Source organism: Nipponia nippon, unplaced genomic scaffold (genome assembly GCF_047370975.1).
Source record: "Nipponia nippon isolate SJK-2023a ecotype South Korea unplaced genomic scaffold, ASM4737097v1 scaffold_1, whole genome shotgun sequence".
Lineage (NCBI taxonomy): Eukaryota > Metazoa > Chordata > Aves > Pelecaniformes > Threskiornithidae > Nipponia > Nipponia nippon.
This window is the reverse complement of record NW_028262290.1, coordinates 44,977,020-45,004,482: the sequence shown is the minus strand read 5'-3', so window position 1 is coordinate 45,004,482 and position 27,463 is coordinate 44,977,020. Positions and strand designations below refer to the sequence as shown.

Below are 27,463 nucleotides of genomic sequence, written 5' to 3'. Positions count from 1 at the left end.
TCCTAGGAAAAGTTTTAATCTTTGCCATTCCAGAATCAAAATTTTTATTTTAGAGTTAATCCTCACAATTTCTTTCACCTTTCATGAACATCTGAAATTCAAGTAAAAGGATTATGTTTTATCAAGAAAAGTAGGTTATCTGTCTAGGGAGCCGTGCTTCTTTTCTTCTTTTCTTTAATAGATTTTATTTGTTTGTTAATCGTACTCAGAATGTTTTCTAATAGAGTGTATGTGCATGTAAGATCCATAAACCAAGGATATCACAATGTACCCTCTGACAAGATGGATGATTTGAATCAGCTACTGTTTTTCTAAAAGACTGAAAATAAACTGTGAGCAGCTGGCAAATTGTTAAGTTCAGCTACCAGGACAGTTTGCGTTTTCACATAATTTTCTTAAAGGTTCTGTTAGAGAGTCATAGATTTTCCAAAATACTACTCAAAAATACTCACCTGATGATAACCTACAGATGATTCTCATTTCTTTCGAGTAATGTAATTCTATACTGCTGTGTAGTCATGCATTATTTAATTAAATGTTAATAATTTCTTTTAGCATTTTTTTACTTAAGGGTCTTTTGGGGAGATTGATGTGAAGATCATTCATAATTTCAATACTAATAAAAAGTGAATGCACATTTTTGTGAATTTATAGAACAACATCTCTCAGAGTAGTACGGCATTTGTCCAAGGATTTAACTGAGGTTGATACAAATGTATCTGAATGTAACCTATGGACTGTAATTGTTTTTTTAATAGAGAAAAAACCTTCATCAATAAACACCTTTTCCAAGTTCAGAAAGTAACACTGACTTAAGTTGTTGAACTGTAGCCAGAACTGATTTCTGGCATTATTAATCACACAATCATTCTTCTTTCTCTTGTAAAGACGAGAACATATGATATCTCACTTTTAAAGTTGTCCTTTTGCTATTATGAAATCAACTGTGTTGAAAGATTTATAACTCTGTACAAAGCCCATATGGTATTACAAAAAATTAAGTTGCGTTAGAGATTAGTTAGTTTTTCAACTTACAAACTTTGCACAATAGCATGTTTTTCATGACTTTTTTTATTTAAATGATAAAGGTATTTTTAATTTTTAAGTATAAGTTTAAATTCAGAACATATCACTTAACTGTGACTCGCGTGAGCAGTCAGATGAAGTTATTACATTTCCCTTGCTTGCACATTTTAGAATTTTGGAACTTCCTGAGAGTGAATTTTAAATCTGTTACATTGGATCATTCTCTTTTGAGAGTTTAAAATTTTCTTTCGTATATTTTGGTGTAGGTAAAACAAGTTCAATTAACGTTCGCAATGTTAATGATGTGTAGAAAAACAAATGACGAAAAAAGTGAAAAGCTTAAAATAGTAAACATATGGTTTTCATTTATTTTCTGTATTGTATTTATGTCTGTATTTATTTACTATTTTGGTTCTGATGTGTGATTGAATAATATGAACAGTGCCAAGGTGAAACTCCCTGTCCTGGAGAGAATTTCAAATATGTGAACAGATCAGTCACCTTTCAAGCACTTTCCATTCTTGTTACCTTCACAAAGCTACCAGTAGGAATGGTGATTTTTTTTTTTTTTTTAATCATGTTGGTACCTGTCAGCTATTCAGTGGAGTGAATCCATTTTTTCACAGAAGTCATGAAATATCTATCAGATGTGGTAGATTTTTTTTTCTGCCCTGCCAATCTGGACAGCTTTTAAGTGACAACCTAGAACTGACAGATGTAAATACGATTATTTAGGGACAACCTAACCCAGGTTATCTTTCTGCAGCTACTTAAAAAAATAAGACAACATAGCAATCTACTGAGGTTCAAACACAGGACTGCCATTTGTAAAGCCAAATTTGAAAGAGCAGAACAGCTTTTTCTCATTGGAAGAAGGTTTTTCCCCCACAAAAAAGAAAAACATTGCAAACCAGAAAACATTTGGAGAACCCAAAGCATTGATCAATGGCAGTGTATGATGTGAGGCAGTAGCTGGAAACTACAGCTATCATGGAATTAGAGAGAGTGTTCATTACCAAGCCTAGTGGGAATGCAGATACATACTGACTTTGGGTTTGTGGTTGTTTTGTTTTTTTTTCTCTTTTATTTCTATATTAAGAAATGCAGTACTTTTGAAATAAACCAATCCTAGGAATAGAATTTTTATTAGTAGATATTGAGGTGAATGTTTCTGCTTTTAGGCATATGCTGTAGGACTGGGAACATTTTGAAGTGAGAACAAGCGAAGGGGCGAGTGCTCTTGCTCGTTCCAGTCAGTGTTAACAGTCTACACAACACATCTGCATTTGCCGTCCTCAGTCTCCAGCATGGCTGCAGAGGAAGGGGGATTTCCAATTGACCAGGCATTCTGCCACCATCCCTTACTGCTGATTTTCTCCAGTTGCATGAGGAACTGAAATACAGAGACAAGCTTCGAATGTCGCACAATGGAAATTGTTAGTAGATGAGCAAGTCTGGTGGCAAACCTTGTTAACGCTATTAATTCAAATTGGAAATGTGACTGACCTGTGTCCTGTGTCCTTTACACTTGGAATGAGTGTAAAGTTTGACTGCTCACGTCAATTAATCCAAAGAAATGCCAGTAAGAAAGAGCAAAGCATCATCAAAAAGAGGCTATAAAATCTCCTTTCTTGGAAATGTATGAAATAATTAAATGAAAAAAAAAATTCTCATGACATTTTCTTATTTCAAAATGTAGTGGGATTACTAATAGCTGATAAACTACATGAGAGCATGGCCTTGAAGATATTATGGCATCAAATGTTAACAGGTTGATCTATGAAGTTGCTGCCAATGTATTGATGATATCTTTGTATTTCATTATTACATTTTAAAAATTATATTCTATCATTTTCTTCCCTTTTTTCCCTACATTTTTCCATGTCACTTTGCTATTGTAGATTCCTCTCCATGTCTAGCCCTCTTTTCCCACCTACTGTTTTGTTCTGCACCCATTCAGCTCTTTTCCATGTTCTTCCATGTGTATAGTACCTTGGTGTCTGTTCTATCCACTGTGAAAATAGAGGTCTTGTTTTCTGTCTGGACCTAGACAAATTAATTCTTCATACCTTTACTCTTGTAAGATGAATAACCAGACACACCAGTGTCCCAAACTAAAAATGTAATATTTATATCCCAGTAAAAATGTTGAGTAATGGAATATTGAAGTTTCACATGCTGTTAACTTGGTTTTATGATGAGTTCTGAAATTTCTGCATTCTTTTGTTGAACTGTTATTTGACTGCTTTCATAGAGACAGATTATTAGATCACATTAGATTACTGGTTTATATGATACAGAATAAATAATTTGAAAGTATTACTAATTAATCATTATTGTTAAGAGTCAGTTAAGCAATTATAAACTTCCTTTTCCATCACATACCAGTCAGTACGAAATATTCGAAACTTTACTGTGCCCTAAGATTTAACTGTTAAAAATAACATTAAGTCTTGACTAAATTTAAATAGATAACGATTACATGGGATTCTGTGTTTTCCTTTCCTCACTATTTACTGCTGCTGTGTGCTCACACAGTCATTCTTCACTCCTAATCTCATTTAAGATGACGTCCGTGATCTCAAGAAGGTCATATGGATTTTAAGTAGAAATTTTAATACCTCGTTAATGAAAGCCTAAAAAACATTGCTCCCCTTTCACTGCATAGCTTTGAGGAAGAATTTTTTTGGCAAAACTCTTCGCTCTCCTTTCCAGTCAATGAACATATGTGTGGATGAGGTATTTTCTGAGTTAGAGGCATGGAAAATGCTGACAGCTTGGCAGCAGCTTTGAGTTTTTCAATAAAATGGTAACTCCTTTTGTTCTGTTCCAGGAAGCAGCTTCTAAAACACTGCTCTGAATCTTGCATTTAAGGATCCTAGGAGCTCTAACTTTCCTTCTGTTTGGTGTAACGTAGTTAACAAATGTGATAATGGAATTACAAGCTAACAGGACATTTTTTGTTGTCTTGGTATTGAACTAAGTAGCTTTTCATCAGAATCAAGTTTTATTTTGTAAACTTGGAGGTGAAGTTGCTTTTGGAATTTGCAAAACCATTGTAAATTCAGTCATAGAATACTACCCTGTGCAAATAGAGGGGAAAGCAAAACCAAGTAAAATATTAATAGACAAATCTACAACCGTCACAGATTTTCAGTTAGATTTTATTTTAAGAAGATATTTGGAATCAATGGAGCAGCCCTATCTGTAACCTGGAATAGCATAAATGGTCAATCAGGATACTTAGAGCACTTCTTTACTGGGACAAAATATGTTGCCTTCCAGAGCTGTCACCATATTTTATTAATGAATAGTTGTAAAGCATTTTAAGAACTTAAAGCTATTAGACCAGTGAAAAACATTTTGTTATTGTTATTGTTCATTTCAAATGCTAATTAAAGACATCAGAACAAAATAATTTGCTTCAGTTTGCTGGTCAAATGTCTTTGTTGTATTAATCATGATATTAAAAATATTATTTTACATTGAAATACAGTGCTTTGCAGACAAGGTTTATTCAGTTCACCTTGGTTGAAGATGACACTAAAAATAAAGCTTGGTTTGGGTTTTTTTGTGAGTCACATACAAAAAGTCACATGCAAGCCATGCAAGTCACGAACAAAAACTTCCTTAGATAAAAGAGTTTTCTGGTAAAACATTTCAAAGCTGGCATGTACCATCAAAATACTTATTCAAGTTACTCTGCAACTCTAAAGAGAAGAGTTCATTTTTCCAAAGCTAAATTTAACATCCTGGCTCTATACTCAATGGAGGACATAGATAATGAAGATGATTATCACCTAACGGGCATCTGCTTTGACTCACCTGGATTGAATGTATTTATTTTTCTTTACTGATTACAGGAGAAAACTTGCCTTGACCAATGGCTCTGTTTTAGATGAATTAACTGTGGTTAGATGAGTCTTATCATTTTTCTTCTAAACTTCTGGGTAAAAAAAGAGGAGTTGATCAGAGCTGTTTATGTGAGGTTTGTAATTGCAGACTAGGGGATTATTGATGATTTACTAATGAAATATATAATTTGTATGTAATTTTGATTTGTATTTTTGAAGATCATTAATTGTTTGCATGTTTGCAATTGTTAGCTATCATGCTGTGAAGAATATGTAAGTCTTTACACTTGAGATACACCAAAGTAATATTTCTTTATTGTGAGACTGAGAAGTGTGTTGAATTAGCGTAGGTTAAATACAATGCAATGCCTTCGTTACACATAACACATCACTTGAGTGGATCTAGTTTGCAGTATGTTTTTAAAGTTCAATTCAGTTCAGTAACAGTCCAGATCTGAAATATTGAATATCTACTCTCAATGGAGGTAGAAAAGAACCTAGAAAAAATACCAGATGAAACCATGTGCTGGAAAATTGCAGTTGCCTGAAAATTTTCAGTTCCCTTTGCTTGTTTTTACACAGTTTTATCTATTTAGTAATCTGGTACGCTAGCAAAGTATTTCTGAAGCATGCATTTCATTCTCTTAAAAAGTAATGCCGAACTCCTGTGTAAAATGTTTCTAGTTTCCTGTTAGACAGCACCAGTAAACTCACAAAAGACCCCAGATCAGGTGTTTTCAGGGATGGCTTGACTCTGTCTTTGCTTGAGTGAAAACCAGAAAGAATATTTTATTGGCTCTTTTATATGTGTACTTGTGTGTGTGTTGTGCTAAGAAAGACAACAGGAAGGATAGAAATATTCTGCAGGACAGCTTTCTATTAGGCTTTTTAAAAGCATAGCTCCATCTTAGAATATATTCAGGTGCCACTATTTAAACTTTACAGTGACTACTGACATATCATGAACTACAAATTTTAAAGAAGATTTTTTTTTTTTCACTGAGCATACCACTTTATTTGAAATTTAATTGTAAAGTGTGATATTCTTTATTCCATTCATGGTTAATGTAATCAAGGTAGTTTATCTTTGTTAAAAGGTTGCTATTTTTCAGCATCATCTTAGGCAACACAAGTATTTTCTGTATGATCTGAGCATGTGTAACAAAAATACTAGAATGTATTGACTAGAGCGTACAAGTCAAGCTTCTGTTCTTACCGAGATATTCAACACAAGCTGGAGCTGGAAATGAGGTAGAGTTAACAGGAAAAATACAGCTACCAGTGAAGCCACAGCTGAGTGTTTCATGTTAATTTGTGTAAACTCAGCTTAGACCACACATCAGACTGTGGCCTGTATTGGTTTAGCCTGAATATATTGTCTGCAGCATTACCTGTGGCTGAAACCTCCTGACAGACAAAAAGTTTTCTAAGTACAGTCTGTGGCCTGAAGTGAAATAACTTTGTGGACTGAACCCAGTTTCTGGGAACTTCATTATGAAAGTTCCTTCCTAGAAGGTGTGAGCTGAGAGCCGAGAAGGCTCTTCTGGTCCCTCTGAACAGCGCAGAAGTGCATGGATGAAACAGGATAGCCATATATTCCTCTATTGCCATGCTACACATTCATTTGTGGGTTACAAATATGAGTATATTTTTTTCATGCATTCTGAATATTAAAAAAAAAAAATGAAACATTTGGCCATTTAACAGCAAAATTATATACCTCTTTCTTAGATTAAACATTTACAAGCATTACCATAAATAAATAAATGGAAAGTCTCATTTTAGGAAATCCATTTTGTCTTATACCACCCAAAACATTGGACTAGTTTATGCTTGCTCTTTCTGCAGTTACACAATTCATATTTGTCACAAATATGAAAAAGAAAGACAGCAACTGGATTTTCCCCAAAATTCAGCAGTATCACTTTTAAAAAACTCTTACGTGTAGCCCTACAATCTTTCTTTTCCTTTCTGTATATGAAGTAAGGAGAAAAAAAAATCTCTGTAGATATTTAATTCTCTCTGTCACTGGTATGTTTCTGATGAGAGACATTCAAATCTGACTGAGACTGGCAATCTATGCTGATTATACTGAAATACATGAACGTAGATAGGTGTAATATATATGTAGACTTATGCTATGCAATATATATAATGAAATGAGTGTAAAATCTAGACCACATGCAGAGGGCATTAAAAAATCTATATATTCCATATATTTGTATCTGGACATATGGTATACCTGCTACTAAGATTTTTTACTGCTAACCAAATTGACTAATTCTAAATGATCTTTGGGAATAAAGTCAACAAGACAGTCTAGGGAAAAAAAGTCTTTTTTGTAAATGTTCATATCTAAGACAGATACTAGCCTACAGTTTTTACAGAACAAATTTTAGGATGAGCAATAAAAGGGAAAAAATAGGCTGTTTTAAATAATTCTGTCTGTAACAGCACCCTGTAAATCGCTGGTTACGATTTTTAAACCATAGCTCTGAGGTCAACAGTGGCTGTGCTTGTATTAGTTTTTTAATTTGGATCAGGACTGTGCTTTGGAATGAATTTCTGGATCGTGTGCATTTATCATGCTTTGGTTTGCATCACTGAGTGGTCTTGGAGTACACAAGCTGTATTCCTTTTGGATGAAACTAAATTGGAAAATGTGCTACAGGAGTGCAGTTTATGTACTTCAGCATGCAGTGCTCAGTCTGCATATGGGACCAATTTAGGACTAGTTGAGTTTAAGACCTCTGAAATGCATGTGTTGTACACTAACTGTTAAACTCTACAGTTCTATTCTTACTGCATTGCAGTACTTGCTAGTATGGTATGAATTGAACAAATGAATATTTGTCTGAGACAGGACCTCTGCTTTTCTTCCAGACTGTGTTTTTCCTCTGCAGCGCAGGTTTCATGGGATTTTTGTATTCAGAAACTCACAAGTTTATTAAACAAGAAAAATCAATGTAGGATGGAACCACAGAAACAACTTATTGAAGTGTGAATACAGATGTTATGGCAGAAAGCATTAAATCTAACAAAACTTGATTTATTTTTTTGTCCAGGAAAGAACAGTAACAATTAGAAGACAGACTGTAGGAGGATTTGGATTAAGTATAAAGGTAGGATGATTTTTTTTGTCTATTATTCCACGTTACACAAAAAGTGTCTTTGTATATGGTTAATGTTACTTTTAGTGAGGACAAACTATATTTTAGAGGAATAGAAACAAGAAAGCAAACATATTCTGGGATGTTAGATAGTGTCACAGTGGGTAACCAGCAACTACACTGCCCTGTGGAATGGAAGGCAATGGAAAGGTCATTACCTTAAGATTCAAGCTGAGCAACTCTGTAATAAGATTTGATACAAGAGTTGAAAAGTGTTTGCAACTGCACAGACTGTACTTTTGTTCAACAGCACTGTAATTTAAGTGTTTATAAATAAATGCTAAATTACAGTGGCAGGCACATGGAACAGCCAATAAGTTCATCATCAATTCTCCTACAAAGAACATCACATTAATTCACTGCAATTCATTAGTAGGAGAGAAAGTGTTATTGCTTTCTTATACTGTTTATTTTGCTGTAGATCAAGCAAAGGCAGCAATTTATCATGGTACCATATTTTTGCTTTCTTCCATTAAATTTAAGAACATATGTAAGTGTAGGTGATCCTTTTTGAGGGAGGGAGGGATGAAGAGAGGGAGGAAGGGTTAATAATTTTTTGTCCTCATAATCTATGATTTTGAAAACCTTACCTTAGCTTTGAGTCTCAGTGTAGACAACACAACATTAATTTTATCTTCTAAACACAGCAGTCCTCAGTCTCAATATAGCAATGGAAAAAGTGAAGTGTACTTCACATGAATGCAGAGAGACTTAAATTATGCATATAAAGTGAAAGTATAGGCTTTCCTGTGAACATCCGCTAGTACTGACCTTATAAGAAGTGACTCAGAAGAGGGATTAATGTTCATTTGTGTTGTCATTCATATGAATATTGCTGAATAGAAATACTAGTTCTTAAAATATGTCTTGGTACACTTGCTGTTATCTTGTTGAACCACTAAGGACCTCTATTCAAGGAAAACTAATTGCTATTTTGTGGCCAAAGTTTCTCATGAGTTTCGTCAACAGCACACAGGTTATTTTCCTCCAATATCATTATAGGTTACAGTTCACTGAATAAGGATGAAGTAATGCGTGTCAGTGTAAAATCAAGTGTATGGGTGAATGAGGTTTTATTCAGCTGCTGCTAAGGAATAACAGGTTACAGTAGGGACTTTTGAGGTTTGGAGAGCAAATCTCATCAAGAGTTGACTGAAGAGTAAAAAATTGATTTTTTAGTTATACAGTACAATGAGTTACCTTTTAGAATTAAAATTGCTGACAAGTTCATGATCACATTATTTAAGTATGAGGTACATTGTATAAAATAAAATATCATTCAGAAATAGAAATTAAATAGTGAATGTGCAACGGTCTTTCTTAAATTAGTGGAGGAAGATATTCTTAAAGTTTTAGAGCAAGATATCCATTGTTCTGAAGAAAATTCTTGGAAGTTGCAGAAGTATTTAAAAGTGCCAAAACAGACTGTGAATTCAGCCTAGAAGGGGATTTATCTTTTTTTTTTTTTTTAATAAGATCCTGTTTCAATAGAAAAAAATAACAGTAAAAAACTTTATTAAGTGTATTAGAAGCAACTGCAATAGAATTTACAAATAAAAGCTTTAAATTAAATTATTTTATTTAAATATATTTTCTAAGTTTATTGTATTGCATAGATATTTTGATCAAAATTAATCTAAGTAGTGGAAAGGTGAAGCTACATAAATTCAGGCGTGAATAGATGATTTCTTTTTAATTTTTGGAATAACTAATAATCAGGTGATGGAATTCCTTCAACAGATGTCATTATATAGAAAAGAGATCTCTTTCAACAAAGGAAACTCAAACTTATTCAGATGGTGTAGATTAGATAACGAAAATGATGAGTAGAATTTTATTAGTAATCCTACATTCTCAAAAAGAAAGATGGACAAGCAATTGGATAGCCATCACAATCTAAACAAATAATTAATCAATATAATGTGCTATTTTCACGTTAAGTGAGTAGTAAGAAACAACTTAGAACTGGAACTTAAAGTAATGTTTTTGTAGTTTATGAAGGCTCACTGAAATGGACTTTTTAGGTATGCCATGAAGTGTCAATGTTAGTTCTAAATATTCTGAAACATGCCAGTTTTCTGTTTTAAAAGGTACTACTCAATCATGGTATGCTTCCTCTTGCAGCTGAATAACAGTTTGTTACTTTCTTTTGTTTTGTTTTGGAAGATTCCTGTACTTTAATAAAGGACTTACATTTATTATTAGTTTTAAACAGAAAAGTAATTATTTCGTAATAGTGCCTTAAAGTAGAGGTCTACAAGTCACCCTGTAGGACTGAGGCCTTTCCTCCTTGTTTCAGTAACTCTGTCTCCCACAACCCCACATACTACAGTAGTTCCTGTTGTCTTGCTACACTCAGATTATTTAAAGATGAGGGTTATCTGAGGACTTACTTTCTGGCAGTGGTGTATATCAGAGGATGCAGTTTATCTGAGGTGTGAGTTATAGCAGTACACTGATTAATGACCCTCACTTTAAAATATTTGCTTGTGTTTTAATATGAATTTGTCCAGTTTGGGCATTCAGTTCTAGGGCATTATCATGCCTTTTTTCTGCTAACTTAAACACCCATTTGCTATCAGAAATCTCACATGGCCAAGTCACCTTTTAACTTTCACTTGAATAAATTTTGGAAGTGTCTTATCCCACCTTAAGTATTCTGGACCCTTGGAATTTTTTTTTTTCCTGAAGAGCAGAAGGTCAAAATGTTAATAATTCCAAAATGAAACTGTCTAGTTATCTTTTGGTGATTTGTCTATGAGGGGAACTCTCTTCTTTTGTGTTATAACCCGGGTGCTCCAACTATATTTGTAAAAGTCAGAGATTCAGCTAACTGCTTAAAAGAACCTGCTTGTCAGATTGATTTTTACCAAGATCTGAACTTATGCCCTTTAAAAAATTGCTTATAATCTGCTCTTTGAAGGTCTGAAAGAACAAAAAAAGCCCTGTTTTGTGTTTTGCTGTACTTCATTTTACTGAAGTTAATGGTAAAACTGTGATTGAATCTGAAGCAGAACTGATCTGTTTTACACTCTTCAGAAGGAACTGTTTTCTAATTTCTGAAGCCCCTTTAGAACCCTCATTAATAAAGCTCTGTGTGAAGGAATAGCCATAGAGTTAGATGTAGAAATTGGTAAGCGTAGTGTAATATTTCAGTTATTTATCACATCTGACAAGTTTGAGATGCAGACATTTGACACAAGAAGCTGCTAAGTGTATGACTTCTGAAAGAACATCATGTTTCTCAATAATTGGAGTGTAGTGTTCTTGCAGAAATAGGCAATAAAATTGATAGTTCATTAAATAAATTAAGGTTTGCAGTTACAGTCTGACTCCTGGCTACCAGGACTCTGCACAGTGCCATTTTCCTGCCTCTGTTTTGATCATTCTTTTAAAATGATGAACAGCATCGCAGATCTGCTAAGATTCGGTTTGACTTTTCAAAGTTTGACTTGATCAAAAATTCTTCAAAACAAGCATGTGCACCTGTCCTGCTCACACTTATGTACATACTTAGATGATTCCCTTCCTCTTCATGCATTCTGTGATTTTTTTCATTAACACATTTTCTCTGTGTTTCAAATTGAAAAAAAAAAAATGAAAAGGCTAGAAAGCTTTAATTAATAGATTAATCATCTAGCTTTTAGTTTAAAAATTTATCTTTTCATCTTTAAAGGCTTGTGTATTTGTGGAAGTTGACATCGAATGCATTTTGGAAGTGGCATTTTGGTTCCAGTTACACTAATCTATCGAAAAGAAAAGCTTAAAAGTGCCAATTAACATTGGCACATTATTGTCCATATCGTTTAATTGCTAGCATGATTCCTGGCACAGTTTTGGCTTACACCGACAAGTATTCTCTAAGACAGTCCATGAACACAGTTCAGAGTTTGACATGGATTGCTTCCAATAGGCAACATGTATAAAGTCACCCCTTTTCAGGTGGGAAGATAGTTTATCCTTATAGACATGAGCTATATTGTGCCACTAGACCTTAAAGCTAAAACAAACAGGCTCATTTTCATTAGTGGAATAAATATTGCCTTTTAGCATGAAATAAAAATGTCCCCTACATTGTCTAACTCTGAGGATGCTAAAGTCCAACAGTTGGTCTAATTTTTTATAGACTCTCTCTGCTTAGAAAAAGAAAATAGTAATTATTATACTTGGAGTCAAACACAAAAACAGCATTTGTCAATAAAAGTTACTAGTTTCAGTTGCCCTATTTTTCATATGACTTAAACTTCAGAAAAAATCCCTCATACATAAAAACTGGGATAAGAAAAAAATCTTTAGAACTGTATCATGTGACACTTTGAAAGGAGGTGTGGGTGACTTCCCACCAGTAATGGCCAACATCCAGGACAGTAAGCTTCAAACAGCTGCCAGTGATTAGAGCTTCCTCTGCCTCTTCTAGCAAGACTACCTCTGCAGGTGTGCGGCTACCTTTATTCCAGGCTCATCCTTGCCTGCTTAAGGAAAAATGACAAAGAAAATTTGCATTACAAAGATTGGTGTTAGAGTCTGGTAGAGGTCTGAGCCGTTAAGACTTCAACACCATTACTTGACATATTTTTGTTCCCTCCTCTGGTCTGAGGTTATAACTACATGTCCACACTAGAGGGAGGGAAAACTTAGAACGATAGAAAAGTGGCCTCTCTTCCCAGAGTTTTCTTCACTAGAGTATCTTCTGAGCATATAAAACCAGAATTTAGATGGGCATACAGTTTTTCTTCTACAGGACAGAGAATCAAGTATAGAGGATGCAGGATGCAAGGCTGCAGTGTCAATGTGAAGTAGTATTCAACAAGATGTTGCAGAATATATCTGGCTTTTTTAGCTTGCTGCAAATTGCTAATGATGACTGGGTGTAGGTGGGTTGTCAACTAGTTTATCTTTCCCAATTTGAATTTTTATTTCTTAGAATAGCAGGCAGCACCTCCTGTGACTAATTTAAAAGGAATCCTTCATACTGTCCAGACTGGGATGCAGTAAGAGGAGATAATTTTCTTCAGTAGGACATTATTGAATGCTTCTTCAAAACTGCAGTATAAATGGATTTAGGTAGATATAGTGAGGGAGGGAGGAATAATCATGTTGTGTGCATTGCAGGCTGGCTTAATAATAACAGTAATTTCCCTCCTTACTGGAGAGCTGAGTCTAAGGAGGGAGGGAGGCCGTTTTACTGAGAAAAAAGGACCTATGTTAGCTATGCTGAGCTTTAAACCCTACACTCCTTTGCTGAGCTTCAAATGTCCTGGATACTGCAATCTCTGTGTAACATTGGAGGCTTAGGAAGGGAACTGACACAAGTATTTTTCTGTTTGTTTGAAAAATTTGGAAGAAATTAAATGTGCATGTGACTAAGGAAAAATCTGGAGGGTGTAGGTTAAGTCTTATAGATTTATTGAGCTTGAACTGATTATCTTAAGTGAAGCCAACTTTTACTGTTGCTGTTCCTCTGTTGAAAACCATTGAAAGATATTCAATAAGTTATAATGCTACAATTAATTTAGTTTGAATACATCTCTAAGCCTGACTGAAATGAAGGGAGCCTCATGGTCTTTGTGGAGTGAATACTCAGTCCATGCTACAAAGATCAATATGTTCGGTGCTTTCAACACTCATCTTGTGCAATGTCAATAGAACCTTTCTTGTAGACATGTAATTGTTGTAATATTATGGAGATCCCTATTAATTCAGTGTCTTTAGGACCATTTGCATTGATAGCCACTAGCAGAAGGGACTTTAATCCTATTTAAAATTCTATGGTTTCACAGGAAATTCATCTTAATTCCATGACAGACATACCTATTGAGTGCAGGAATCTGTTCAGTTTCAAACAATTGGTTATTGCATGAAGAAGGGGCACGTACTGTTCCTTAGACTATCAAAATACCCATGTCAGTCCTTTCCACATCTCGACACTGGATGCCTAGACCTAAGAAAGCCATTGTTTCCAAAGAAAAATATGGCTGCTGAAGAGAAGTGTATACAAACCCTTAACCAGGATTCTTAGGCAAAATAACAGTGTGGCAGACTGTCATTTCTGATGATCTGAATTTGTACAGGTTACGTTCAGGCTTACACTTTGATGCTTTCTACAGAGGATAAAATATTTGTGTCTCTGTGTATATTTGCCTTTCTCTTCTTTTGAGTTTCCTTTTTATTTAAGGTTTCTTTTTAGTACTTTATTCTTAAGCACCATGAACATTTCCAGTCTCAACAGGATAAATTGACTGAAGCAAAAGCATTGAATTGCTGTCGAACTGTTGAATTACCATCCAGGTTTCCTTTATTTCCCTCCATTTATTGAATATCTACTGTTCCATTTCTTAACATTTCTTTTTCTGTTCCTTGTTACTTATCGCACTGCTTTGCTTGCTCTTTGTGCTTGTGTGACAGAGATGGAAACAAATAAAGGCTGCTTTTGAGATGAAAAGTCCAAACTTGGTTTTCTTGGGCTTTTATTTACCTGTTTCTCACCAGCATGAAAACTAAGTGGTCACAGCGTGGCTGCCATTTTAGTGTGACGGCCATTTTGCTTTTCCAGGACACGATTTCATACATAAAGCCCTCCAGAATTCACAGAAACTGGTGTCCTTTTTCTTCAAGTCTTGTGGAGTTTTGAACAACACTCAATTCACTTCCTGAAGTGATGATGGCAATTGAGAACTTCTTTATGAAAGGCAATAAGGAATTAGTCCCAATCAAATATTTATTTAAAAAAGAAGAGGAGGAAATGCAGAATCAGAGTTATTTTATCAATCTCACTACAAACTGCAGTTAGAGAAAGGGTAAAATGTAATTTTAAGCAAAAAGATATTTCCAGTGACTGACAAAATTGCCGTTTATTCTGTTTTTAGGGTGGAGCAGAACATAATATTCCAGTGGTCATTTCTAAGATTTCCAAAGAACAAAGAGGTGGGTGTCAGATTAGTATAATGTGTTTTGACATGCTCCTTAAAGCAAGGTGCATTAAGTCTTGAGATTCTTCAGGAAGTGTTAAACAAATGCTATTGGTGTACCATTTCTCTCTCCATGTAATTATGATCTCTCTCTTCCTCAGAACTGTTCCTGAAAAAGTGCAGAATTTATATTTGGAATATTTTGTAAACAGCCTTCAACATGATTTAAAAAAAAATAAAATCTTGTAAAACATTATTTTAAAGGAGAGAAACAGGAAGGTATTTAGAGAATGAAAATGTTTAGCAAATTTAACAAAAGCTAATGATTTTGTGGCTTTTATTTCCAAATGGTTATTGCCAGGAAGGTATTTAGAGAATGAAAATGTTTAGCAAATTTAACAAAAGTTAATGATTTTGTGGCTTTTATTTCCAAATGGTTATTCCCAGGAAGCTGTAGCAGATCAAATGTTTGGCCATTAAAGCATGGTAACACAAGAAGAGAATGAATGTCTTTTTATACTGGTTGGTAGGGTAGTACTCAGACAGGGGTGGGTAATGGCAGAACCTTGATAATACCCCTGTGTTATTTCAGCATTAGATTGTGTGTTGTATAAGCCTTTGCAGCAACTCAAACATAGCAAAACTGGTACTGCATAAGGTCTTAACCATACTTATTTTTAGTACAAGCAGAGCTGGTACTGAATCTCTGTATTGGTTTTAACTGGCAATGTTTTGAAATTACTGGAATGATATAATATGTGCTAGGAAGATGGATAATGGTTAAACAGTTCATGATGTGCACAATGATGAGAGATGAAGGTGGTGAATCAGTACTAGTATGGTTTATTTAATATCTCTGTTATGTTTGTGTATATTTGTGTACATTTGTGTAAGGTCAGAAACGTAAACTTGGAAGCATTTCCCTTCATCTGTAATGCAGAAATTCTAGGATGCCGCTTCTGCACAATTAAAATATGCCAGTCTAAAAAAATCTCATCTTCACCCACACAGATAAAGAGAGGTACACAAGAATCAGCGTACTGAAAACTGAAAGCCAACCATGAAAGGCAGATGTGAAAGTTGTATGTAGGGAGGCTATAAAGTAGCATTGAATGAGCCCCTAAGGAAGGCAATAAGGTTAACCTTAAGAAGTTATACTTGTGACTCTGTTCTTCTCAGTATACATATAAGTATGTAATACATAATAATGTGGCATATATTACCTACACTAGCTATTAAAATGCTATTAAGCACTGCAGGAAAAATAAGATAGACTTATGTTTAATTGAGCACACAAAAGTGCACACTGTTTTCTTTTATGTTTGTTGTTATTTTTTTTGCTGTGGTAGCCAATGCATTGTTTCTAACCTCAATACCTGGCTGAGATATAATCTCCATTCCTGCTTTCACTAAGAATAGTGCTGATTTTTAGACAGTTTTGAGTGACATCTCTTGTGTAGGAGACTACTGTCTTGTGGTGTAGAAAGTGTCATGCCATGTGTCTGTACTAGGGATCTTTGATACGGAAAATGCTGTTTGACCCAGAGCCTGTACCTCAAAGCTCTGCAGGCTTGGTTCTGCCCTTCTTCCAATTGACTCCAGCCCTTTCTTTGGACCTCTAAACAAGAATGTGGCATTTGATGCAATTCTCAAAACCAGTGATGCACATAAGATGCTTAGGCTAGCCCATTAGGTCATATATGAAGTGTTAGTACATGCAAGCCCAGAGTCTGAAGAAGAACACTGAGATGTGCATTTACTTAAGAAAAAAAGAAAAAAATAAATCAGAATGTCTATCCTCCAATAACTTAAGCATCCTTTATTACATCTAGCTAGTAAGACCAGTCCTTCAAACACATACTCGAGTATCATAATGTATGTCAATATTGATTCCAGTTTTACAACTCATGGAAATAAGTGAAGTTTTTGAATCAAGTCCAGTTCTAATCTTTTCTAGACAATGTCTTCTTTGATGTTTTGGAATACTATAGATAAATAATCCCACATAATCTGTTAATATTCCTTAGCTCTCATGTTAGCAGTTATTTATTTCTTTATAGACACTTAAATAATCTTTGTTATATTTCTTGTGTATTTATAAAGTATATTTGCATTGGATAGCTCTGTAACACAACATCATATTTAAAAATTGCAACTGTAGAATTAGAATTTGTAAATTCCCTTGTGATTTATAGGGTATAGCTTTGTCTTAAAAATCAAATTCAGTTTGGCTGGTGATTTTGTGCAATATCCTGATTGTCTAGATTTTCAGCATAAATACTCCACTGAGTTTATCAAAGATACAGGATCTAAAGTATCCTTGATAAAAGCTTACAAGTTAAATTTGTCATTCATAAGTAGCTCTGGAGATTCCATGCTGCTTTTTCCTCAGAGTTTGTAAGAAATGATCTCTCACAGGCAAATAGGACCTAGTCCTGCAGTAATTTCCTCTTCAGAAATGTATGCCATACCTCACCATAATGGCCTGAAAGGTGCTAGTGACTGATGGAAGGTGTTTCATAGTCTTGTACTTGGGCTGGGCAGACTCTTTCATTGTAACACTGATATGCCAGTATTTTGGGATTAAAAAAAAAATCCAAATAATTTATTTGGAAGTTGTATGTTGGGCTTTCTATTAGGTTTTTGTTTAAATTTTTAAAAGATTATGTAAAAACATTAAATTCAATAAGAATACATGTGCACGAAATGTAGGATATTTTGTACAAAATGAGTGAAAAATATGCTTTCTGTTTTCAGCGGAACTTTCAGGTTTGCTCTTTATAGGAGATGCAATTCTACAGGTGAGTAAAACTGCAAGTTCTTTTGTTTATATTTGTCTAGAAAAGTGAAATGAAATCTATACTTATGAAACGTAGAGTAAGTCTTTTCTCTGTCTTTTTAATAACAGATTAATGGAATTAATGTGAGAAAATGCAGGCATGAAGAAGTGGTGAGCTTTTCTGTTTTTTAGTCTACTTTTTGTCTTTTGTAGTTATTGAGATGATAGTGTACACTGATAGCAATGCACTCATATCAGCTGTATTATTGTCATTCCTAAACAAATATGACTGTACCTTCTAGCATGGCAAAGAACTAAGATCTGAGTGCAATCTCTTCTTCATAAGTTTGCTATAATTGCTGTTCTCAGACAGACTTTTCTATATTAAAGGTGATTATTATATTATGCAGATTTTAGCTGTACATATTCCAACATTTCTTCTTCTGGCTTATTGCTATCAAATTTCAACAGTGCTACACCTTTCTGGCTGTGTGAGGTCATTTTGATTTTAAAAGCTGTAATTTGCACTGTGTTGGAGATTTGCTGTTTGGTTGGTTTTAATCCTATTTAAAAATTGAAACAAAACTATTTGTCTACCTTTCATTGTCTGGCTGTTACTTATGAGGGTCCTCTCCTCCTTCAGTTAAGCTGTTATCAGTGTGGGTTTGAAATAACAGTGTATTAAGGAGATTCCTTCTAGAGAAGCCATGTGTATTTCAGAGCTCTGTAGTAGGCTGGTTCTCTTGATAAGTCAGCTTTGCTAAAAGTATCATATACTTTTGTTATATTTGACTTTTTGACTCTTCTTAAGTACTTTCAGAAGCAGGAAACCCTATATTTCAGAAAAGAATGCCAGAAATGAGAAGATTACCAAAGAAATTATCTTTAAATCCTGTATAGCTCCATAGAATTTGTACCTTTGTTTTAAAATAATGTGGTAACGTTGTATTTGAAAGTTTACTTTTCTAAAACTTACTTTGCCAATTCAAAGATGCTCTTTAATTCATACAGCATTCTGTTATATGACAGATCATTGAATGTATGCTCTTCAGGTATAGAAAGCAAGAATTAATAAAGATGAAGTTCTGATGAACGCTTTAGTGCGGGCTGAAAGATTAGATCCCTGCACTATTCTTCCTCTCAGAGTGCTTTTGTGCACTGGTTTCATGCTGGAAATTTGTGCTGCATATCATGCTTCATTCTTCAGAGCCTTCGTCATATCACCTTCCGTATACACAGGCTAATAGGCATAGTACTTTTAAGCTTTGGCTGTGCAACAGTGATCAGATTTTAATCTTTTATAAGCTTGCCGCAGTTGTTTGGTTTAATATGCATTAATATGGTAAATCTCTCAATGGGATTTAAATTGTTGGAATTTCAAGACATGAGAAAAAGTTATTACTAAAAGTGTACACTTATTACACATATTGAAAACCAGTAAAAACACCAGGGTTTTTTTTTTTCTTTTTTCTGAGACAATCTCTTAACCATTACAATTATACATAAATCTGTTGGCTATTTATGATCAGGCTTAAACACTTTCATGGAAAAAAAGAGATTTTGGGAAAGCCAAAAGGTGCAGATTGACATAGATTAGCAAGTGTCATCATGTTAAATTTTGTTTTATACCTTGTTTGTCCAACATAATCTGCTTCTCAAACTCCTTATAGATAATTCTCTCTGAATAAAAAAGAAAAAATGTCTCTTACCAGTTTTGAATGTGCATTTGTGTATGTGCAAGTATTTTAGGAGTTTAAGCAGATAAATTTTAAATTAAATATTCATTCTAAATAAGAATAATTCTTAAGAATTAATAGTAAATATTGAGCAATATTTAAATAAGATAGAATGTGCAAATGGCATTATATAAACTAAAATACACAGAGTTACAAATATAAAATAAATATGAAAACCAAAGTAAATGAACTCTAATAATCTATTTTTTACAGAAACATTCACTATCATATGTTATTTGTTGTAAAGCCTGCTATAGTAATGATAGATGTGGTTACGCATTGTGCAGTAATCTGTGGATTTAGGCATAGCCCTGAGTAAAGGGCAAGTACATCAACTGGTCTGCCAGCAGGAGTTATAGGTGGGATTTTGTTGGCAGCATGCCCTTTGCAGTTTGAGTTGTTCTAGCACTTCTCTCTTGCAGGGTCTTTATCAAATACAGGACCTGTAGCTCTAATCTCAAGATAACAGAGAAAATAAGAAGCGCATGAAGCATAGTTGCTCACAGCAGGGAGTTGAACAGTAGTAGAGACTTAATTTTCAATCCTTATTGTATCTAGGTACTTTTCAAATGGCTATGCAAGGTACATGAGCTTGGAGCTTTGTATCTTTCTGATTTTTTCTGTAACTAATTAAGACTTAGGAGGTATCGTATTATGTGAAAATATATTAGTGTTTTGGGTTATCTTAATGTCTTAGAAAATATTCATTGTAAACCTGCGTGGAATCTTTTTTCAGTGTGTAAAGCTGAAGATGCCCATAAAAAATTCAGACTTGTATCTGCAGCGTGCATCTTATGAGTGTTCATTCTTTTTCTACATCCAAAACTTTTGCTGCTCACAGAAACATTTTAAGCACATGTTGTATCTTCATAGCTCTGCAATGAAAAGACCTGTGGCATAATCACTGCAGTCTATTTTATTACACTGATGATTAGTTGGCCCTGCTATTTCACTGTGCTTTACTGATAACTATACTATGCACATAAAAATATTTGAATTTCAAAATTAAGTAGTTTTTAATCAAATTAGTGCCATCTTTCATAGTAGGGAGAATCTTTCCCCAGTATATAGCGAACTTAGCTGGCTTAACACTCGTGGGCACTCCTTTGTTGTCTCTATTGTCTTCCATTAGTTATTAGATCTGGTGATAAAATATTCAGTGATGCACAGATCCTGTTACCCAAGAAATATACTATAATCTGAAGCCTGAATCTGACAAACAGATAGGTAAATACATAGGTAAGCAGATAGATGATAGATAGATAGATAGATAGATAAGATTCTTATAAGATTGGATAGGTAGGTTTAGTCAGTTCTTAGTGTACCTTACTGGAAGCCTCTACACAGTTCCTTTCTGATTTTTTTAGCTTTAGGTGAATCACCTAATTTTGAGCTTAGTTTTCTGCTTGTAGAAGGTGAGAATATTGTTCATATCATGAAAGTACATTGTGAGTTTCTATCAAAGGCTGAATGTCAGCTTGTTTGTCTTAGGTTGTAAAGACTCCTATATGAGTACAGCATAACATTGCTTCAGTCTTAGTGCTCAACCATGGTAAAATAAATACATGCTCTCTGTGGTGAAGTATCAGCATGGGAGGATGTGTCTGACAAGTACTGAAATTAATACCCTTCTTCATTGGAAATGGCATATCCAACTACTCCGCAAAAGGTGAACATTAATATTCTGATTTTCATCAGAATATTAATGAGAAAAAAAAATCTAGCAATTCTCTTAAAAATATCTCTCAACATCATACTGGCAATTTGACTCCAAAAATGCAGTATGAACTTGAATGTAGAGGTAAGGGAAGTCCATTATATCTGTTAAGTTACATGAGTTTGTGCTCTTTCTACTCTAGATTTATTAATTGTTCCTTTTCCAGTAGACTCTCCTTTACATTTAAAAGACTTTTTAAAGGCTGAAATTAGGATCATGCATAGACAGACCTATGAGTTTAGGCTTCTGTCTAATTAATATGGTCCAACAATGCATAACTTGTCAATCCACATGCCTAGTCTTTTAAGGGCTCAAATGGACACGATTATTCCTAAGGCTGGAAGCTAATGTATTTGTAGTCTGGAAACTAGTGTATCTGTAGCCCTTACATCCATTTGTTATCCAAACATAAACCATAGATAGATAGGCAGCCACCAACATAATGCTGTTCTTGTAGCACATATGGACATTCTTCATGGTTCTGGGTCTAGCCACTACACCACTAACAATGGACAAAAGAGTGAGAGGCCCTGCTGTGAGCTACTTCCTTTGAGGTACTACTGAGTGGGTCAGGGTAGGAGAGTACGAGTCAACTCAGTTGCATGCTACCAAAAATCTTGTGTTGGATCTATTGCTCTTACTGTTTCCAGGGTTATAGTGCACCAAAGCATCTGGGGCCCACGGAGAAGGAATAATTTCAGTCAAATGAACGCTGATGTGTTTAAGATTATGTCTCTGTTCTTAACATTGTGAATAAAGCATCTCAGGTAGTACCAACAACTGTGGTTACATATCACTGGGGTTTCTTTGGATCTTAGCATCTGTTTTTCTCTTAGGAAATAAAAATAGAATTAAATTAACATGAATATGAAATAATTTCTTATTTCTTGTATTTGGGGAAATTCAGGGAATGTTTCTAATGAAAAATGATAGTTCGTATGTGCCAGTTAACATAGCATTCGTGCATTTCTTGAAAAGCAACAGGAAAAGCTCATGTAGAGGTAGGTAAGTATCAAGACAGCATAGATATTTAGACTTTGGTGGATTTTATGTAAAGCTAGCTACAATATATAGCACCATGTTTCAATTCAGCCATCAGCTGCATTTTGCACAAGACATCTTTTCCCAGGAGAATGACCTGACATGGGATGCCCATGTGCACTGCATTGTATCTTTTGATTCCTGCTTTTCTCTGCATTAATAGCATGGCTGTAACAGTGCTAGCTCTCCATGAGTCATATATGTTATATGAAACTGACAGTATAGGGTTTGTAGTTGCTTAGCTGGAATCATATGCAGCAGATGGAACTCTGATTCTTTGTTTTAAAACTGGTTTCATTCACACTGATTTTTAAAACCCGTTATGAATAGTTTTGGTAATGCTTTTTGTAAATGTTTTTAAGCAGAAGAATGAGCATATTGTATTTGTAAGACAGGACTGGAAACCAAATGATCTGAAAACTCACTCCATCTTGACTTTGCAGATGTGTCTTTTGGTAAATTAGGTTTTTATGTTATCTTTGTTGCCTTAACTGTGAAACAGAGACCTAAGGTATTATCAGGTTTAGCTCACTGAATTATATGAAGTATTTCAGAATCTGTTATAGAAAAGGGTCTCTACATTAATATTGTGCTGTTTGGTGATAGCGAGAACAGCAACCTGCAAATACAGATTACTACCTTCTCATATCATGTGGCAGAGATCCTGTACTGTATAACTCATAGCACAGCCATTTAATCCTTTCCCCTCTAGACTGAATGGTGACTTTAAATATTGAAGCTGTGTAGTCAGTGCTTCTGAGAGAAGACCATAATCAATCTGCAATTTGTAACTTTTGAATTTGAAAGTGAAGTGTAAACTTTTTGGAAATCCAATATTTCCTTTTAAGAAGAGGCCAAGTTATTACTTTTTCCATACAGCTGCTATTTTCTATTTGAGACTTGGTTAATAAAAAGAGTACTAATGTCATCTTAGCTACCCTGGTGCAATTAAGGAAAACATCTGTTACAATGTATTTACAATGTCCTTATTGTTCATGAAATTTGGAGCTAATTATGATCTGTCAAATATTTCAGCATTGCTTTGAAGTAAGTGTCCATCAAGTGGAAAAAGAACCTTCCTATCCTGGTGCAATTAATGAAAACATCTGTTACAATGTATTTACAATGTCCTTATTGTTCATGAAATTTGAAGCTAATAATAATCTGTCAAATATTTCATCATTGATTTGAAATAAGTGTCCACCAAGTGGAAAAAAACCTAGCAGGTGTAAAGAGTTTGCTGTTTTTCCTTGTGTGGTAGAAATTCCTTGCATTAGGATATATCCTGGAGCAGTATTCTTAACATGTATTCAGCTGCTTTTCTAATGTGGTTTTAGCTATTTTCAGTGTTTAAATAATTAATTTTTGTGCCAAACTCAGTACAGGCTTGAATTTATTCAAGCACTATGATGTTAGACTTTTAAAATACGTTAATGTGTTGCTTGTCTTCCTAATTTATATTTTAATTTCTTTTTCTCAAGATATCTGTAGATATATTAGTCATTTTATTAACATTTCATCTTTTAAAACTAATCATCACTACTACTAAGTTTTAACAGACAGGAGTAGAATATGCTGTCATGACTAATACCAAGTCGATATGATTAATATTATTATTTCCGTATTACATAGCTATGGTCCTCATAGCAAAAATCCATTAGGGTTTAGTGGGAGAGAGTGAAAGATTGAATCACAAATTACAGTGCAACATCCTTCAGATAACTGCCGTTGGTTCCTCCTTTGTCGTGCAGCTCTATTAAAGCTGAAAGCCTCAGCTGCAAAGAAAAGAGACAATTGAGCAGCGGATTTAAAGTTTGTACCATCAGACATGCTTTGTTTTTAACCTTGTTTACATTGATATTTTACTGTAAAGACTCAGGTTTCTTTGCTTCCTTAGGAAGCAAATAGAAATATTTTCGTATTTGTTTGCACCTGTGTGTGTTTTACCCTACAGAAGACTTTTCTGAAAGATTTCATTCTGCACAGCATCTTCCAGTTGTGGAGCTATACCTCAGTTTGACTTTGGTACAGGGACTGCATTTTTTCTTTGCTGTGCATAGATGTAATACTGTACAATAATTAAAAAATAAGAAAATGGGGCTGGCTCTCTGGTAGAGCACCAGAGTCGCAATTATTTTAAATCTGGTTTTGTGTGGTTTATATTTGAAAAGGCATAGTCCACTTTGGCTAGGTGTTCTGAGTTTTTTGTTTTACTTGGACAAACTACTCCGTAATAGTCTCATGAGACTAGACAAGAGTAGCACCGAGAGCATCAAAAGCCTCCAAAAGGCAGAGGAACTAAACATACACAAAGCACTCCAGTTTAATGTAGGAAAAACAAAACCTTCTGTAGGCATGAAAATTACCTTCCCTGGTCACTATTAAAAAAATTTCATTTACTCATATGGACTAGAAAATACTCTCTGACTGGCAACAACAGTGTTTTCTTTCAACAGGTAACAACTATGTGGTATAGACTGAAAGCAAATGTTCGCCTCTAAAAGGCAACCTCTATTTCTTATGGCTTGACATGGGCCCAAGAGAGCACATTGAACAAAATAGAGTGGGTGTACTGATGTAGCTAGCCAGAAGGAGTCATAAATAAGAGGTGTGCTGAAAGAAGTGCAAATGTGCACACACATAGAGTCTTCTGACATTTTTCCAGCAGTTACAGTACCTGATATAACTCTTCAGAATTGTCATTGCTCTGGCTGTAGTAAAATCAGATGGGTGCCAGGAAGAAACTTTTTATCCAGGGGTTATCTAACACCTGTACATATTTTTAGGTCTTTTTTTTTTTCTCTACAATGGGTCTTTGTCTTTTGACAGTTTGTTCGGTGGAGGAGGAAGAGGAAAGGAGAATGGACTCTCTATATTTTTCAATAGTATCCAGTGTTGGACTGTTCCAGCCAGATACATGGAGGTTTCCAGATGGCCCACCCCATACTTCTCAACCACTAGTATGGTACAGTATGGTACTGGTGTTTTGGTATCTGTTTGTCAGCACTGGGCCCATTTCTAGATGTATACTTTTTTCTTAGTGTTGCCCTCATAGTACTGGTGTCTTTCTACAAGTTCAGTTTGGTAATATTTGTTTCCCATTAGCTGTTTTGCAAGACTGTGGTCAGTAAAACAGCTTGCAGTAGTAAGAGGTTCACAGATCACAAGAAAAGCTTTGGTGCACACACCACAGTTACAGAGAGAAGAAACTCTTCATTAAAAATTACAAGGATTACCCATTCCTTAGATTTTAGTGCAGAGACCTGCAGGAGTTCTTGCCTCCCTGTGCTGTTAGTACTTTTCTGAGCGAAATGGGAAATAGTGCTCAGGCTGAAACAGCGTTACCAGGATAATGACATATATTCTTAAACGAGGCCTAGCAAATGTACATAGTTCTATTCCACTTCACATGCCCTTGTCAAGCCAGTACTGATTCAGAATATTTCAAAGGTTCTAATTATGCTGACCTGTTAAAAGGAAAGTTCAAGGAAATGCTCGACATCAGAAAACTCCCATATTTTAACATGCTGCTGTGCAGTAGAAAGTACTGAGGATATTTCTAGATTCCCTGAAATACTGAAATGCCTTCCCTTCTAATACCATTCAGAGTAGAGTGTTTTTACATATTAAATGGATAGGTAGACGTTTCACAAAATCTTCACCGTATCTCAGTCGTCATAAGGTTTTTTTGACAGCTTTTGTTCAGTCATATTTACATGAAAAATCTAACACAAAACACATGCGAGATCCCCTGTGCACTTCAGGTCATCATGTGTTATTTCTGAATTACTGATTGCAGATGGAAGTCTTGGTGAGAACTAGCATTTACCATAATGAATGCTAACAGGTGAAATATTTTGTTTAAACATAGAATCATAGAATCATAGAATTGTTTAGGTTGGAAAAGACCCTTAAGATCATCGAGTCCAACCGTTAACCTAGCACTGCCAAGTCCACCACTAAACCATGCCCTCAAGCACCACGTCTACCTGTCTTTTAAATACCTTCGGGGATGGACACTCAACCACTTCCCTGGGCAGCGTGTTCCAATGCCTGACTACACTTTCGGTGAAGAAGTTTTTCCTAATATCCAACCTAAACTTCCCCTGGCACAGCTTGTGGCCATTTCCTCTCATCCTATCACTTGTTACTTGGGAAAAGAGACTGACCCCCACCTTGCTACAACCTCCTTTCAGGTAGTTGTAGAGAGCAATAAGGGCTCCTCTTGGCCTTCCTTTCTCCAAACTAAACAACCTCAGTTCCCTCAGCCGCTCCTCATAAGACCTGTGCTCTAGACCCTTCACCAACTTCGTTGCCCTTCTCTGGACACACTCCAGCACCTCAATGTCCTTCTTGTAGTGAGGGGCCCAAAACTGAACACTGTATTCTAGGTGCAGACTCACCAGTGCTGAGTACAGGGGCACTATCACCTCCCTGGTCCTGCTGGCCATACTATTCCTGATACAAGCCAGGATGCCATTGGCCCTCTTGGCCACCTGAGCACACTGCTGGCTCATGTTCAGGCGGCTGTCAACCAACACCCCCAGGTCCTTTTCAGCCAGGCAGCTCTCCAGTCACTCTTCCCCAAGCCTGTTGCGCTGCATGGGGTTGTTGTGACCCAAGTGTAGGACCCGGCACTTAGCCTTGTTGAACCTCATAGAGTTGGCCCTGGCCCAACAGTCCAGCCTGTCCAGATGCCTCTCTAGGGCCTTCCTACCCTCCAGCAGATCGACACTTCCACCCACCTTGGTGTCATCTGCAAACTTACTGAGGGTGCACTCAATCCCCTCATCCAGATCATCAATGAAGATATTGAACTGGACCAGCCCCAATACTACATCTTTCACCCTGAAAGATTACAAGGTTTTACAGGCTGTATAAAGCATCTTTCCATCAATCAGTAAGTGAGGCTTATTTTTTGAGGTATTATTTTTTTCCTATTAAAACACTGGGAGCTTTGGAATTTGGCAATACCAGAACATTTAAATTTTTACTTTTACTGCCATGACTACAGCTTTTAATATCCCAGGACATGTCAAAACCAAAATCTCTGTATCTCAACAGGAAAGTGTTATCTAAATGGGAGTGTGCTTTCTTGAATCATCATTCTGTACAGACGTTCCTCAGACAGCTTTGAATAATATAGCATCAGCACTGTTTTGCTTATTTTGAATTTTTGTAGAAACTGACAGCACAGAGAAAATTGTGAAACCAGAATTATTAAGGTTTTGA

The 27,463-nt window shown here is 35.3% G+C and overlaps 1 protein-coding gene across 8 annotated transcripts in view; it reads left to right on the top strand.

Moving 5' to 3' along the window:
- SNTG1 (syntrophin gamma 1) overlaps nt 1–27,463 on the top strand; it is a 355,828-nt gene that overhangs the window by 197,860 nt on the left and 130,505 nt on the right. For 2 of the 8 annotated variants that reach the window (XM_087753564.1, XM_087753555.1), the window contains 4 exons: nt 7,946–8,002; nt 14,917–14,974; nt 17,716–17,759; nt 17,867–17,908. In XM_087753564.1, coding sequence (XP_087609690.1) covers nt 7,946–8,002; nt 14,917–14,974; nt 17,716–17,759; nt 17,867–17,908 — 201 coding nt within the window. Of the gene's footprint in view, nt 1–7,945; nt 8,003–14,916; nt 14,975–17,715; nt 17,760–17,834; nt 17,909–25,060; nt 25,207–27,463 lie in introns of those variants that run through there. The other 6 variants (XM_087753581.1, XM_087753603.1, XM_087753592.1 and 3 more) reach the window with 6 other exon arrangements.